At 32.9% G+C, this 14606-nt stretch overlaps 4 protein-coding genes and 1 long non-coding RNA gene across 22 annotated transcripts; 2 read left to right on the top strand and 3 right to left on the bottom strand.

Annotated features, from left to right (window-relative positions):
- Positions 1-284: 284 nt before the first annotated feature.
- Positions 285-5503, top strand: LOC105433057 (uncharacterized). The gene is made up of 5 exons (XM_011648142.2): positions 285-787; positions 4112-4229; positions 4304-4378; positions 4522-4704; positions 4885-5503. Exons 1-5 carry the CDS (start codon positions 779-781, stop codon positions 5097-5099), a joined length of 600 nt encoding a protein of 199 aa, XP_011646444.2. The 5' UTR covers positions 285-778; the 3' UTR covers positions 5100-5503.
- LOC148935791 (uncharacterized) lies at positions 735-4115 on the bottom strand. The gene is made up of 3 exons (XR_016140188.1): positions 3178-4115; positions 2395-2570; positions 735-869 (listed from the first exon to the last, which is right to left on the bottom strand). It is a non-coding gene; the product is annotated as an uncharacterized LOC148935791 (long non-coding RNA).
- rtv (QVR superfamily protein rtv) lies at positions 5350-7116 on the bottom strand. 4 transcript variants are annotated; one of them, XM_089081017.1, is made up of 4 exons: positions 6977-7115; positions 6772-6892; positions 6036-6203; positions 5350-5877 (listed from the first exon to the last, which is right to left on the bottom strand). In XM_089081017.1, the coding sequence occupies exons 2-4, from the start codon at positions 6839-6841 to the stop codon at positions 5675-5677; spliced, it is 441 nt and encodes a 146-aa protein (XP_088937143.1). In that variant the 5' UTR covers positions 6842-6892; positions 6977-7115; the 3' UTR covers positions 5350-5674. The 4 variants fall into 4 exon arrangements, with proteins under 4 accessions (XP_088937143.1, XP_088937142.1, XP_088937144.1 ...); XM_089081016.1 differs by having other exon boundaries at positions 6960-7110; XM_089081018.1 differs by having other exon boundaries at positions 6036-6270; positions 6772-7116.
- LOC105433059 (uncharacterized) lies at positions 6980-10985 on the bottom strand. Of its 12 annotated transcripts, XM_089081000.1 has the most exons (11): positions 10290-10417; positions 9582-10192; positions 9173-9408; positions 8916-9019; positions 8543-8701; positions 8369-8436; positions 8095-8280; positions 7792-7925; positions 7549-7653; positions 7201-7366; positions 6992-7131 (listed from the first exon to the last, which is right to left on the bottom strand). In XM_089081000.1, exons 2-10 carry the CDS (start codon positions 9770-9772, stop codon positions 7218-7220), a joined length of 1332 nt encoding a protein of 443 aa, XP_088937126.1. In that variant the 5' UTR covers positions 9773-10192; positions 10290-10417; the 3' UTR covers positions 6992-7131; positions 7201-7217. The 12 variants fall into 12 exon arrangements, with proteins under 12 accessions (XP_088937128.1, XP_088937126.1, XP_088937131.1 ...); XM_089081002.1 differs by having other exon boundaries at positions 6980-7118; positions 9582-10329; XM_089081005.1 differs by lacking the exons at positions 9582-10192; positions 10290-10417 and adding an exon at positions 10847-10985 and having other exon boundaries at positions 9173-9411.
- On the top strand, positions 10458-14606 carry LOC105433058 (protein lin-9 homolog). Of its 4 annotated transcripts, none has more exons than XM_011648143.3 (7): positions 10458-10595; positions 11488-11827; positions 11929-12231; positions 12323-12740; positions 12847-13190; positions 13291-13537; positions 13618-14606. In XM_011648143.3, exons 1-7 carry the CDS (start codon positions 10577-10579, stop codon positions 13807-13809), a joined length of 1863 nt encoding a protein of 620 aa, XP_011646445.2. In that variant the 5' UTR covers positions 10458-10576; the 3' UTR covers positions 13810-14606. The 4 variants fall into 4 exon arrangements, with proteins under 4 accessions (XP_011646445.2, XP_088937121.1, XP_088937119.1 ...); XM_089080995.1 differs by lacking the exon at positions 10458-10595 and adding an exon at positions 10623-10763; XM_089080993.1 differs by lacking the exon at positions 10458-10595 and adding an exon at positions 11016-11157.

The following is a 14606-nucleotide window of genomic DNA, read 5'->3' as shown; positions in this document are numbered from 1 at the left end:
TATATCAAACAATAAAAAATTAATTATCCCATTCACATTAACGAAATTAGTATATATTACAGTATTGCTTGACAAGTTAATTAAATCCGGTTAATTTAATCGGAATTCGATTGGAATCGCTCTAAATGTAGCGTGAAATGGAAATAAATTAATCTAACAGACTGAACTGAAGTCTGTAATCTATACATCTACTATATATCTATCTACAGCTAACTTATGTTAATTATAGATTACATTATACATTTATTATCTTTCTGTAATCGTGTAACCGCCCGTTCTAAGACGAAATGTGTGCTTTCTTAAACTTCGAACTCTTTCGCTGACTCGTGACCGCAGGGACGAAAAATACAGCGCGTTCGCAGACGTAGTTTCGCAAGCGAGCTAATTCGATCGTAACCGCGCGATCTCGAGGCGAGATGAAAGTGCTTCGCCGTGATCTCCTGCGAGTTAGTCCTTTATTACCTCGGGAGCCTCCGCGAAACGTCGAGTTACACGCAGGTGGGGTACACATGTATGCACGCGGGTGGCGGGTAACGAGAAGGGGGATGCTGAAATTCATGCACGCGTCGGCGGTCACTGACGTTCTCCGTTCGACCTGAATCAGTTCCTATACCGCATCCACGAGGCGTCTCGCGAAATCTGACTGGATCCTGGAGAGTTCGTGAGTCCACTGTAAGAGAAGATCCTCGCCTCCGGTGACTGCAAACCGATCCGGACGGGTGTGCGTTATCCTCGTCTCATCGGAATCTCAATCGGCGGACGACGATCGATTGCGACGATGATGATGGTGGGTGGAGTGACGTTTAACGGGACGAACCTGTGACCTGCGGGATTCCTTGACCATTCATCGGTGGCTATATTCATTCGATCTGAAAATTTTTAATAACTTTAATGTTTTTGCTTATTTCTCAGGATATCAAATTTTCAAAAAGATTACGAAAAGGTTATTTTATGATTCGATTAATTGCCATTAATCCCGCGGGAATTTTCTTCACGCTAATTCTCTCTGGAATATTTTAAATATTCAGAAAAAAATATCTTAATTTGAAATTTATACTTCAAAGACTCATTATTAAAATCTAAAATCTTAACAAAGCGTTATTAGATGTGAAATGTTACTCGGCACAATTTTATAAAAATTTTTTAAACTTAATTTTATAAACTATTTACATAATAATCTTCCATAAAGCGTATTTTTAATTAATTAAGTAATTTAATAAATTTTGAATAATTTTTTTATTTTCAAGCATATTTTGATATCAAAGATGAGACTACAATTTCTAGCGATATATAGATTTGCTGCAGAAATATTTATTATGCAATTTACAGAGAAAAATGAATAATTGAAGCAATCTTCCACTTCAACTTTTACTTCTTAACTTTGATAAAAGAACTTCATTACGAAGATAATTTATATTCTTTACTTTTTAAACCGCTATTACAATTCACATCAAATAATTAGTCTTTAATTTATCTATGAATTTAATATAACATTAGAAAGGTAGAAGAGTAACTAAGTGCATTATGCACGTATTTATAAATTCTTATGCACGTGTGTGCGTGTGTATCAATGTAATTGCTTCATTGCGAACACTCGCTGTTACTTAATCAAATCGTGATGTATCACGTGAATGGGATCGTTCTCAGTTTACAGCACACACATTTTTTTCATTCGTTCGCTGTGTCCCAATACTTTTGTTGCTAATCAAAACACGTCACGCAAAAGTAATTTAAGTCATTAAGTAATTGTCTAGAATCGAGATCAAAATCTTTTGTTCTTCACTTGATCGATTATAAAATGTTAAATAACTATAAATTATTTTTTACATAAACAATACATGAAACATTTATAAACAAATGAAATAACATTTAAAGAATTATATAACATATAAAGGACTTTTCTATTTCATATAATTAATTTATTTTTGCATAACGTTGTGTCTAAATTTGTTGCGATAACTGAATATTCTTCCCGATAAAAGAGATCTCACGCCCTTTCAAAACTCTATACTTTCACAAATTTTCCATTGTCGGAATACTTGGATTCCCAATCGATAATCTATCAATGCAGAAATACTACTTATGTACACAAGGTTTCTACACTGTTGAATTTCAAATGTCGGATTCAATAGCGACCGAATGTATTCCCAGGTGAAGGTAAGCGGAAAGGAAGGCGAAAGGGTGAGTTTGATACGCATTGCCGAACACACGTGTATATATATTGAGTCTCTTCGAGGACTAACTCAACACTCATGCACATACACAAATGTACATACACAAATGCATAAAAGCGTTTTGTCGAGGCGTAGGCGCGCTTAGTTCGTGATGGTGTATGAGTACCGATGGTATGCGGAGATATAATGTAACTACTGTCGCAGTCGCTAAAAATATTACCTTTCAAAGCGCAATGTTGCTGGCTCCAATCCTTGGTGGGAAAAGTCTGTTTTGTAGACTTGCAAGGGAGGGCAGCGTTCCGCAAGCAGGTCGCCGAAATGATGTAATGTGTTCCGATGTAACGTTACATCAAGTTTATGTTATAATAAATTAGCCCAGATGCCTGTCTCGAGAATCTAGAAGAAAGAATAATGAGTTTAGAAATTAATAACCACAAGATCGTAAAAGAGTAATGAGTAATAAAACATCGTTCTCAAGATTTCTTCATGAGCAAGAATATCGATATTTTATGATGAAAGATTATAAATCTATTAAAAAACAAAATAGATATTACAAATTAATAATAATTTAATTCTTTGTAAACAAACACACAACAAAAAAATATTACATAACAAAAATAAACAAATGAATTATTGATCAACATTGCTATTCCGTTTTTTTTTTTTTTATTAAGCTCTTACGTATGAAGTATTTCATTAACGTTTAATAGTTGATGGCAAGAATTGTCTTCATAAAAATATTCTTATAAAACATGAACTTTCTAAATTAATCGTTTCATATAAACGATCTAATTAGCTGTAATTCTTTTGATAACATAATTAATTGATACGTTTCTTTAATATTTACATATTTCTATGTATTAATAAAATGTCGCTTATAGATTTTTTAAATAATATTTCGAAGATTGAATTTGAAAGGTAACTATATAATTTTCTCTTCTATTATGCGACTCTAAGTTTCATATATGAACTTGCATAGAATGAATTTTAGAAATGTATTTACCTTGACACATTTTTGTTATATATATTATTTTGTACAGTCCTTTTCTGCATCATGTGATGATTCATCAAAAAGAAAAAGAGATTTATCTGTCGTCTATATGTGTATTATGACATAGAAGCACTCCAGGCTGACTCGATAATATAATCCAACTAAAATAATCTTGAGTTCTAATTAAATTTGGACCGATTTTTTTCTAGAGATCCAAATAATACAATGTATAAATATTTCATAATTTTAAAAATAATAATGCATATATTGTATTGCTAATTGATTTAACATGCATCTATAAAAATTGTTATAATTATATATTAATAGTTGTTATTTTGTTATGTGCATTTTATAATAATAATATATGTTATATATTATAAATGTAATTTTTTAACAATAGCTCGTGAACAATAACTCAGCTTGATATCTTGAATTTACCAGCTTGATATCAGAATTTAGAAAGTAAATAGTTTTATTGTTGCCGCCGGCTACTTTTGTTTTCTTTGAGAACAAATCTTTATGAAAATAACGCGCATACATCTTATAATATCTTTAAACCTAAGTGCGCAATATGATATATAATTGTTTCTAAAAAAATTTTCTGCGGAAGTTATATTCTCAGAATCTCATAATGTATCGGGTTTCGGCAACTATATATTGTGGTTGAACTGTATTATTTCTTGAGTTAGAAATTCATAGGTACCGTACTTTATAGATATCGTACCTTATACATATTTAATAAGGAATACAGAAATTAAGACTTCCAAAGCTCAGTAAATCTAATTCCATCTCACATTTTTAATAAAAATTCGAAATTTTTTCTGAAGAAAAATCGTAAAATAAAATTTCTAAATTTTTTTCTCACATTTTTGCAATTTAGCAATCCAGAAATGGCTTTGACGACACGATATATCGGCAATAAGATAAATCACTATTTTGGTTCCAGATAAGGATTATACTGTTGTTTCTTACGGTGACTGTGGCCAGTTCTCTGCCGCTCGCCAACGTACACGTGAAATTTGTGTCGCCTCCCGATGTGTATGAGCATAGCATTACAACAGATGGTTAGCTACCAATTGCGCAATAATGCTTTATATCGTACTAAGTCGAGATTTTACTTATTCGAATTCGTTTTCAGGGGATCGGACGGTAGCCCAGAAGTCATTCATTTCAATCGGTCGACGAAGCACAGCAAAACATTCCAATGATCTTGGTGATTACTTTATTTCTATAATTTGTCAACAATTATTTTAGTGTAATATCGTCAGAATTAAAAATCTATATTCTTTAAATCATTTAATCATCTTTTTGATCACTTGAGTGAGATTAATTTATATTTGTAATTCTTTTTTACAGATTACAATTACAGAACGAATGTACGGCAGAATCACTTACGGCAGGTAGTGCCGATAACGAGTTCAGGAAACATTGAATCCTTGTGGCCGGTTGGTGTTTTCCTGCCACCGATTGACGTTAATGATCTTGGATATAGTTGGGACGAGGCACGACATAGTCATCCCAACTTTTATAAGTCGCAGGGTAAGCGAATATTTATTGCTGACCAACGATACAAAACCATGTACATCTGTCTTTTTATGTCGTATTTTTTAATTCGTACTTTATAATACTTATGTTTTGGACAAAACATATTCTAATTCTCATCTTTTTATATTTGTGCATGATTCGGTTTGTTTCTATATATTAGTGTTGTGATTACAGGACGAGACCCGTATTTGTTAACCAATCGTGAAGCAATGATGGCAGTTAAGTATCTCTATGGATTGGGTGAGCTTTTCTTCGACGATTATCCGCACGCAAGAGCGTTACTGCGAAATCAGGAAGAGAGAAGGCTGAACGGTCTACATGGACACGTTCTCAGCAGTCTGAATCCCAGATCTCCGTTTTATAGAAAGGATGGAAAGAGACTAAGCTAAGAATGATGAAAGTTACTTGTATCTAGATATACTCTACTATATATCTAGATTACTGGGCTCGAAAATTCGAACATAAACTTGCAGTACGCCTTCCTATCCTTTTTATTATAATTTGCAGAATTTTGTGATGTACTGCAACAAAGTATAACAAATTAAAAACTAATACGCATTCTCATGGAGGAGACAGGAATAATATATTCAAGATTAATCTCTTTTAAACTTCTAATTGATAATAATAATATATAAAATGTTCCATTGCTGTGTCAACGTTTAATGGTGGATTTTTGTACATTCTTCTCGAATTGATTTCAGATTAACAAAATTAATTAACAAAATTAATTAACAAAATTAATTAACTAAGATGAAAAAATATATATCTCTAGAAATACATGTATATTAAAACATGCCTTATTTGTGATTATTTTATGATATGTATTATAAAGAACACATTATTTTGTACACACTTACACACACATTCGTCTAATTCTTAGGAAGATTCTTATATTCTCTACAAAGGGCTCACAAGAAGATTAATCACTTTAGTCCAACCACACGATGGAGTATCATATATATTTTCAAATAAGCCATCGTGTTAAGCATATAGCTATCGTTATTAAAAATCTACTAGTGATAGTCGTTCTCGTTGTTCCGTTACAAAGATCTCCGTAACAGAGACACATATACACTTTCTTATAATTCCATACGGTGTACGCGCATCTTTCTTCATTGTCATCGGGACCTCGCTGGAAGCACAATCTCTGTGTGGCAGTACCATACTCTGTAATATATAAATTTTTTACAATTTTATAAAAATTTATATGAAATAATAGAGTTGCATTGATTTCTAATGTAGGGAAATCTTTTCTATCATTTAATATATTAATTTATTAATAATGTAATATTAATATAAATTTTACTAAGAGTGTAATAACTTACCATTGTTTAAATTTTGGCTCTCGATAATTTTTCCGCACCACCCGGAAACGCATGGAACTGCGTCGACACCTTTTTCGAGTGTGATTTGCGTAGAATTCATAGTGAAAGGATCCTTGCACGAGCCCAAGTCTCCACGCGACCTACAGCTTACGCATCTTCGAAAAATGCCTATAACAGCGCGATGAACGAGACTGTCACTTTTACTTGGCATTGCTCGAGCGTCATTTCACTCGCGCTGCATAATAGACATCGATTAATGCAGAAATTTCTTATAACTTGAAGCATTGAGAGAAGCAAAATTGTTAGTATAATATAAAACATAATTTGTAGTTTAATAAACATTAATTCACATAATGTAAAAATATTTCTTTTATTCATAAGATATTAAAAATTAATATTTACCAGATTTAATTACCAGATTTATTTTAGATTTATTATTAACTAAAGAAAAATATTTTTGTTGAAAATAAAATATAAGAGACTTGTGGAAGTTTCTTATATTTTATAGTATTCTTTTGTTTTACATTGCTCAAAAAAATCACATTACGTATGACACGAAGAAAAATTCTAATCTAATCAAATATATTTTCCTGAATACTTGGTATTTGCTAATTATTACTTATTATGTTATCAAATATTATTTATCATTTTGTTAAAAAGATATTTAAGGATATAAAAAATTTTGAGAAGAATGTAGATAATTGAGAAAGTTCTTTAACTTGCGACAGAATCTCACCAGCGCATTCTTGAAGCGCAATTATCCAGATAGTTGCGATGATCGCTTGGACACTTGTTCGAACTCTCATTCTATTTCGCTTTTAATCTCGGATCAGTCTTTTCGTGATTGATTTACTAGCCTGTTAATGAATACCGTAGACAATGAGCCGGGAGCTACGACACAGCCATTTTGGAACTAAACTTAACTGTCTGGAAACGCATACGTTCGCTTCGTAGCTGTCTCTACCAGTTCCCCCTTTCACTCGACTTTAAGGTCACCGCATGCCGAAGAAGATCGCATTGAGAAAATACGAAGGAGATAGCTACGAGGCCTCGTGAAGCATTCTCGATCGATAACCGATAAGTCTATCACACAATACTAAAACATTAATAAACTTATTTACAATAACATTGAAAATATACATTTTACATGATAAAAATATGATACCTCAAATTAAGAAGAAATTAATCAAGAAGTTTTTCTTCTTCTGGATCATCTTGCGGCAAAAAGTGAAATTTAGTTCTATGCCGGCAGGTTATTATTATACCCACACAATAGCAGAGTGAAGTTAAAAAGATTATGAATCCTAAATAACCCAAATGCCGAACAAAAGCTGTAAGAAAATAATGAACAAATTTATAAAAATTTGATATCTGTCTGTAGAAATGCTAATCATTTTACAATTATCTATTTAATAAAACTTATTAATATTTTGTAATTCTCTACATAATTATCTACATAATTATTACATTATATATTTTATAATAAATTTTCATTGTGCGGGTTTTAACCGACCTTGCGTCAAAAGCCGAGTCTTAGATACCACAATAATCTTCAGCCGCATCATATTAATGTTATCCACGTAACAAGTATAGTTACCTTGTTCCTCTTTAGATACGTCTATCGAGAAAGAATACGTACAATAAAATTTATTACCTGCAGAAACTACTAAATATTACTATACATCTAGATAAATAAATAAATATATTTGAAATTGTTCTTTTATAAAATTAAAAAAATCAATATATTTTACATTACCTGTTAAATAAAGTGTTGAAAAAACATCTACCATTATTCGAGCTTTTTTATCTTTTTTGCGAAATGATTGACCTGTTCCTTTTCTCAAAGTGAGCGTATCCTTTTTCCAAATTACTTGCGATGCTGTGCTTGATCTATATTCAAAATATTTTACTTGTTTCCTATTCTAATATCCAACTCGCATAAAATGCGATATATTAGATATAAAAGAATTGAATTTTGTAAAAAATTCAATTGTAATAAATTGTAATAAATGTTTGTAATAAATTCTTAAAATTGTAAAAAATTCTTTGAACAAATTACTCTGGACAAGATATGGCAAGATGTGCGCTTTCGGCGAGAACATATCGTTTAGCATAGCGAAACTTTTCGCCCTTTCTTCTTTTTTTTACGCGTGGACATTTCTTGCAAGATTCTGTTAAAATAAATTCCGGCAAATATCGTATAACACGGCTGATAGTAGGAAATTTATTTTGAAGCAGGATGGATCTGTGAATATATATTATTAAAATATAGCATGTTATTGCATAAAAAATTGCTGTTAGTGATTCATAATTATGATATCGCAAACATTTACTTGCAAGGAAGCATCGGAGATCGTCGAAAAAAATTAATAACGATTGAATCGTTTTTTTCTATCGCTGTCTAAGATAATAAATATTAATAAAATAATTGACAAAATAGTAATAGAAAAATTTTAAATTCATTAAGATAATAGTGAGAAGGATAAAAATATAGATACAACACATACCGAATTTATGCTGCGTTTTAACCTGCAGTAGCCTCTGCTACTTTTAATGCCGCGGTTATTTACACACTCTTTGCATGAACTCCAAGGACCCCATTCAGAAATTACCTGAAGAATTACTCCCTCTTCACGAATATCTGCTAAATCCATCATTTTTGAGACCTGTTAAGAGATTCTTTCTTTCAATATTACATATTCTTTTAACATGTCAATTTAGAACATCATTAGCAATATAATAAGTACATCACGGTGACTTTAAGTAAAATAGCTACCCCATTCTTTGTTTAAATATAATGCAAGAATAAAATATATAACATATATATAACATATATATTTTTTTTCATTATGTTTATAATTAATTAAGTTGTTAACTTACTGCAAATCTTGTAGTGACAGGCCATAAATAAATTTCGTGATATTTTTCCCATTCAGTTATAGTTCCCTTTTCTACAAACTCGCCACCAATATCTTTGAGAATTGCTATTGTAGATAAAAATGAATATTAATTTCAATATGCTGAAATGATAATGAAACCAAATATATAAATTCATTAATTTTGTAATTCATTAAGTTTTACAACAAAACAAAGTGTTATGTCAATTAATACACTTATTATTGATTGATTTATTATACGTTCAATCCTGTAATTAAATTTATTTTCTTTTTCTTGTCCTTCCTTGCCATGACAGCGATAGATACCAGTATCAAGTTCCGTAAAGCTTTTTATAACTAGAGAAAGATCTGGCATGGTATAAATTCTATTGTATGAAATATTGTTATCCATTCCTAACTCAACCTCCTTTTCTGGTTTTTCTTGATATCGATCTTGATAGTACCAAATTTTCGGTTGAGAGTCTTCGTGCTCGTTACTTCTGCAAAAATTTGAATCCTCAACAGTTTACTGCATCTCGAAGAAACTATCGTAATTAATTCTGTTTTAGATTGGTTTGATTAACAAGCTAAAGAGTTACTCTATAATTTAAAAAAAAGAACTATATCATATTATTCATTTACTCTAACTAAATATCTTGACTATCGTTACCAGTGACGACATGCTAGCATAATATTCGTATTATTCGCAGCATCGATGAGCAAATACTCGTCATTTTCCTCGGACGTAATTAGTCTGTCTTTATCTCTACAGTATTTATTAACACTTACGAGTGCACCGTCGACAGCCACGCAACCATATAGATGCATTAAAAATGTAACAATGATCCAAATGATATACATAATGTTGACAAAACTAAGTGACAATATACATGATTTTGAAAAAAAAAATTATGATGCAACAAAGAAATATCGCGTCCACGGTACGGCTTGAAGTAAGCGGTCAAAAAGTGCGCATGCTAACAAGTCGTGATATGTAAACTTCCGTTTTTTATCTTTCTTTTTCCAACGACCCCCGTATAACTTATTCTGAGCATAGAAACTGTAATACGGTACAGAGTCAATTGTTTCTTCTACACAATTGAATTCTTTTACATTTTGTTCTATATCTATATTTTCTTTTTCTCTTTCTGATAATTAATTAAATATTTATCTTATTTTAAATGCGAACGCGCGACGAAATATAGCTACAAAGATTGAACATCGAGATGATCACCGACAGAAGTGACGTCAAGGTGTACCAACTTAAACGTAACCGTTCTTCTAAAAAAAAAAAAATCGTGTTTGAATTTTTAACTAAATCTTTTTATGAGTTGAATGATCAGTGAATTGTTTGAAGAGCTTAGGAATTAATTCTCACGGCATCGTTCGACGTTTAGTGTCTGCCGGCTCATGTGGCACTAAAGTTTGCTAATTCTTCCTTATAATGTCATTCGAAGAATAATTAACTCTTTACGCTCCGGGATTCTCAGATGGTAGACAACGGCGCGACGCGGCACTCGGAGTAGGAAACCGCCAATTTTCGCCGAGACGGCGACCAACTTCCGGGAACGACGAACCGCCAACCGGGTCCGGCCACGCGAGATGGCGGATCGTGAACTCGTACGAGTCGGAAGTACGTACCCATGATGCATCACTGATGTCAACATGGCGGACGTAGTTGAAAGTGAGTAAACTTTGCGTTATTTTCGGCAAAATTAACAAGACAGACAACGGCGGATGGCATCGAGGACCGACGCCCGTGGAATCCGCGTTCCCGGTTTACCGGTCCGTCGGGCCGGCCGCCGGCTGGCGCGGCCGCGCCGGCCGTAATCGCTGTTCGAACGGCGATCGGGTGCGGATCGGGTTTAAAATTTCAAAAATGACCAACACGCGATTCAAGCGGGACATTCCGCTGTGGTTCCGCGATAGCGTTACCTCGCGTCGTATCCGATGGCGAGGCGACCGCGCGCTCGATTGACCCGCGGCACCGACCCGCGACGTCTGATGACTCGCTACGCGAGTCCACCCGTCCGCGTCGGACTGTTTATCAAACCCTCGAGTTTGGTTATGTCACCCTCCTCGACCGTTTGCTACTTCTGCACGGTCGATACTTCCGCGAATTTTTCGTATTGTCAATTTATTGTCGTTTAATTTTTATCTTTGACCGACACGACTTGCGCGAGAACAGACGCGCGTCCTTTCGTCTCGCGCGATCGACCCGCTCCGATTCCCGCTTTTACGAATGCGTTAGTTATTACTTGCAGATTTGATCGCTCGAGTATATAACTTTTTAAAAAATTCCTAGATCTTATTCCTTTGTGCGATACAAATTTGCACGCGTCAGATGTACATTGCTGGTCTTTATGAAGATATGTAATGATTGGAATGATTTCTTTTCTTCACATTGATGTCTTCATCTGTAAATCATATATATATATACATCTATATATAAATATATACATATACATAGGCATATAATATGGATCTGAATCCTAAAAAAAGAATGAATCTGAATCCTAAAAAATTTTCCATTGCACATGTATACATATATATGATTTGAACAACTTTTTTTTCAGATGAATCCGCAGAAGCATTGTTATCAATAAAAAATGGTGGATACCCTTCTGTTGATGAAATTAAAACGGAGATAATAGATGACGATATGATGGATACAGATGAACAACTGAGTTTGAATCACTCAATGGATCAACAAATGGATACCGAAGAATCAGAACCAATACCAGAACTGGGGCCTGCGGCTTTAGGTCTACAGAGGGTAGGCACTCAACCACCTACCAAACCAAATCCTCCAACGCAACCGGTACAAGTGCTGAATCGCAGAGGAATGCCAGCAAGAATCAGGAAAAAAAATAAATTATTCTATGACGATGTCTTGATTAATCATCCACATCATAGGTGAATTATTCTTCTTGTATCTAGAAATAAAGATTAATGACAATTAGATGGATAAACGAGCGATTTTTCGATCGATTAAATATGTATTACTATGTTCACAGAATCAAGAAGGATCCTTTAACTGCAGATGCGAAACAATCTCCTAAAAAAATGATTCGACCATCACCAGTGAAGAGACAGAATAAGATATCGAGCACACCAAAAAGTACAGGTTCATCTTCGCAACCAACAACTCCTGTAACTACTCCAATCAAGCAGGAGAAAGAACCAGATAAGCTACCACAGCCTACATCCCCAGATCGTAAAATAGGACAGAAGATTGGTATGAGACTGAGAAACTTGTTGAAACTACCCAAGGCACATAAATGGGTCTGTTATGAATGGTTTTATAGCAATATTGACAAGTACGTACAAAAGTAATAATGCAAATTGCAATAACGCAAGCAATTATAGTATTTAAAGTTTTATAATATTGCATAATAATGTTTCTCATAGGATATTATTTGAAGGTGATAACGATTTCATGATATGTTTAAAAGAATCGTTTCCACAATTGAAAACTCGTAAACTCACTCGCGTGGAATGGTGTAAAATTAGAAGAATGATGGGCAAGCCACGAAGATGTTCACAATCATTCTTCGAGGAGGAGAGACGTGAGCTGGAAAGAAAGAGGCAGAAAATACGGATGCTGCAGCAGAGAAAAACGACGGATATAAGCAGTTTCAAAGACTTACCACCTGAAATACCATTACAATTAGTAATTGGTACAAAAGTGACGGCAAGATTAAGGAAACCACAAGATGGTCTATTCACTGGAAGTATCGATGCCGTCGATACCAGCAATAATACTTATAGAATTACATTCGAAAGAGCCGGACTTGGAACACATAGTGTCCCTGATTATGAAGTCTTGGTATGTCGTTCATTTTTTAAGGAAAATATTTACATGCTTTTATATTAATATGTGATTATTCATCCTAAAGAAACAAATAAAAGTTTTTATTTTTTATTCATAATAGTCGAACGAACCACCGGAGACGATCAGTGTGGCATCATTCTCTCAGAAGTTTAGACCACGGCCTTTACAATATGTACCTTCACCTCCATATATGATGAAGTTATCTCCACGATTGACCAACGATCCTTTAATATCCAATGCCTCTGTGTCCATGCCGAAAAAGAATACTGGTGGCACGATGAATGGTTTTCCATTAAAATTACTCGAACTTATGGTTAAAGTGAATAAAATATTAACAACTAAGAAGAATAAAATCAAGAAGTTGAAAGAGATGAACGGAGAAGCTGAAAAGAAACGTTCCCTAGGTGAATCGCTTCTTCCCGATTTTGAAAAAAAATATGCAGGGTACGAGTAGCTAAAAATATATAAAAAATTCTATTAATATATATAATATAAAATACACTTAACATAAAATGTTTTTAATATACTATACTGTCATTTCTAGAATTGTTGTCGAGTTGGAGAGAATGAATGGAGCTCTTCAAGACTTTTTGAACGACATACAAGAATTATGTCAAGAAATGGCACCAGAACCCAGCGTGGCGGCAATGCTAGCACCGTCACATCTTCGAGAAAAATGCAGACAGGAAGCGGCAGATATGGTTGCTAAACATAACATAATGAATGATAAAGCACCAGGAAAGATGACTCAATTGGTAACAGATTTAACTGCATTAATGTTACAAGTGAAAGTAAGACAATTAAAATTTTTGATAAATGTATTTTTTTCCGTTTGTCTGGTACTAAAAAAAATTTATTTTTTCTATCGCAGAGTTTATCGGATTCTGATCGAAATGCATATGAACTTAAAGTACTACAAGGTACGATGGAGCAGATAAGATCGAAACTCAGTCCACAGAATCAGCAGGTGTTTCAAAATTGTGTAGAAATTCATATGCAACATATTCAAGTAGGCCTAGGGCAGATGGGTCCTCTAACGCCATTTATGGCACAAAGAGTTTGAAGAAGAAACAAATTATATATTCTCACTGTACAGTATAACAAACGATCACGACACGATATTTTTTAGAAAATCAACTAATTCTGTATTTTCTCATTCTTGTATAGGCCATATTAATATATTGTCATGTAAAATATATGTCTACGCAATATGCATGTACGATTTAAGCAATTATATTTTGTATATATGGGATGTATTCCATAATTTCTTTAATAGTGCATTCATAAAGTATTTTAGAACAAAATTCATATATTGTTGGATAATATTAGTGAACATTAATTATTAAATATTTAAGAATGTTCATTTTTCAGATTTTTATGTACTATATGTACTATTCGATTATAGGTATTTATATAAAGAGAAATTGACTATTAGTCAATTACATTAGTATGTGTGCGAATAGCAAAATTAAATTTCTTAAAAATCTAAAAGTAAATTTTTAAGTTTGTATATACATTCGATTTATATAAATTATTGTAATTTGTTATAAGGGAGAGGCTCTCAGTGCAAATGTAATTTAGAAAATTTATTGCTGAATTTAAATCTGCGTTTAAAAATTATTCATGCTGATGTTTTTCTCATGTGAACTATGAAGATATTACTAAGCATATCTCATTTAATATATTCTTTATATATTTATATAATTGTCTATAATTCGAATCACAATCCAAAGAAAACATACCTTTTCATCAAACTGAAGAAATTTTTGAGATATAATAATTTCGTATAATTAAATACGTATAACAAATGTACTATAGGTAAAGTGACAGAGTAAAAAATTATAATTTATAACTCTACAA

Source organism: Pogonomyrmex barbatus, unplaced genomic scaffold, assembly GCF_055798465.1.
Source record: "Pogonomyrmex barbatus isolate J1 unplaced genomic scaffold, ASM5579846v1 scaffold4, whole genome shotgun sequence".
In the NCBI taxonomy this organism is placed as follows: domain Eukaryota; kingdom Metazoa; phylum Arthropoda; class Insecta; order Hymenoptera; family Formicidae; genus Pogonomyrmex; species Pogonomyrmex barbatus.
Note: the sequence above shows the minus strand (reverse complement) of the source record. Positions and strands in the feature narration are given on the sequence as shown.

What these genes read in the sequence shown, in the direction of transcription:
- LOC105433059 (XM_089081000.1), bottom strand. Translation starts at nt 9,772, where the DNA reads ATGTATATCATTTGGATCATTGTTACATTTTTAATGCATCTATATGGT. An exon ending in TAAAACGCAGCATAAATTCG is followed by an intron (nt 8,437 to 8,542) that starts GTATGTGTTGTA and finishes TTATTATCTTAG; the next exon opens with ACAGCGATAGAAAAAAACGA. An exon ending in TTCAACACTTTATTTAACAG is followed by an intron (nt 7,654 to 7,791) that starts GTAATGTAAAAT and finishes CTTTCTCGATAG; the next exon opens with ACGTATCTAAAGAGGAACAA.
- rtv (XM_089081017.1), bottom strand. Translation starts at nt 6,841, where the DNA reads ATGAGAGTTCGAACAAGTGTCCAAGCGATCATCGCAACTATCTGGATA. An exon ending in TGCGCTTCAAGAATGCGCTG is followed by an intron (nt 6,204 to 6,771) that starts GTGAGATTCTGT and finishes GCGCTGTTATAG; the next exon opens with GCATTTTTCGAAGATGCGTA. An exon ending in GAGCCAAAATTTAAACAATG is followed by an intron (nt 5,878 to 6,035) that starts GTAAGTTATTAC and finishes TATATATTACAG; the next exon opens with AGTATGGTACTGCCACACAG.
- LOC105433057 (XM_011648142.2), top strand. An exon ending in GCATAGCATTACAACAGATG is followed by an intron (nt 4,230 to 4,303) that starts GTTAGCTACCAA and finishes ATTCGTTTTCAG; the next exon opens with GGGATCGGACGGTAGCCCAG. An exon ending in AAAACATTCCAATGATCTTG is followed by an intron (nt 4,379 to 4,521) that starts GTGATTACTTTA and finishes TCTTTTTTACAG; the next exon opens with ATTACAATTACAGAACGAAT.
- LOC105433058 (XM_089080992.1), top strand. Translation starts at nt 11,288, where the DNA reads ATGATTGGAATGATTTCTTTTCTTCACATTGATGTCTTCATCT. An exon ending in TCACATTGATGTCTTCATCT is followed by an intron (nt 11,331 to 11,487) that starts GTAAATCATATA and finishes CTTTTTTTTCAG; the next exon opens with ATGAATCCGCAGAAGCATTG. An exon ending in TTTGAAAAAAAATATGCAGG is followed by an intron (nt 13,191 to 13,290) that starts GTACGAGTAGCT and finishes TGTCATTTCTAG; the next exon opens with AATTGTTGTCGAGTTGGAGA.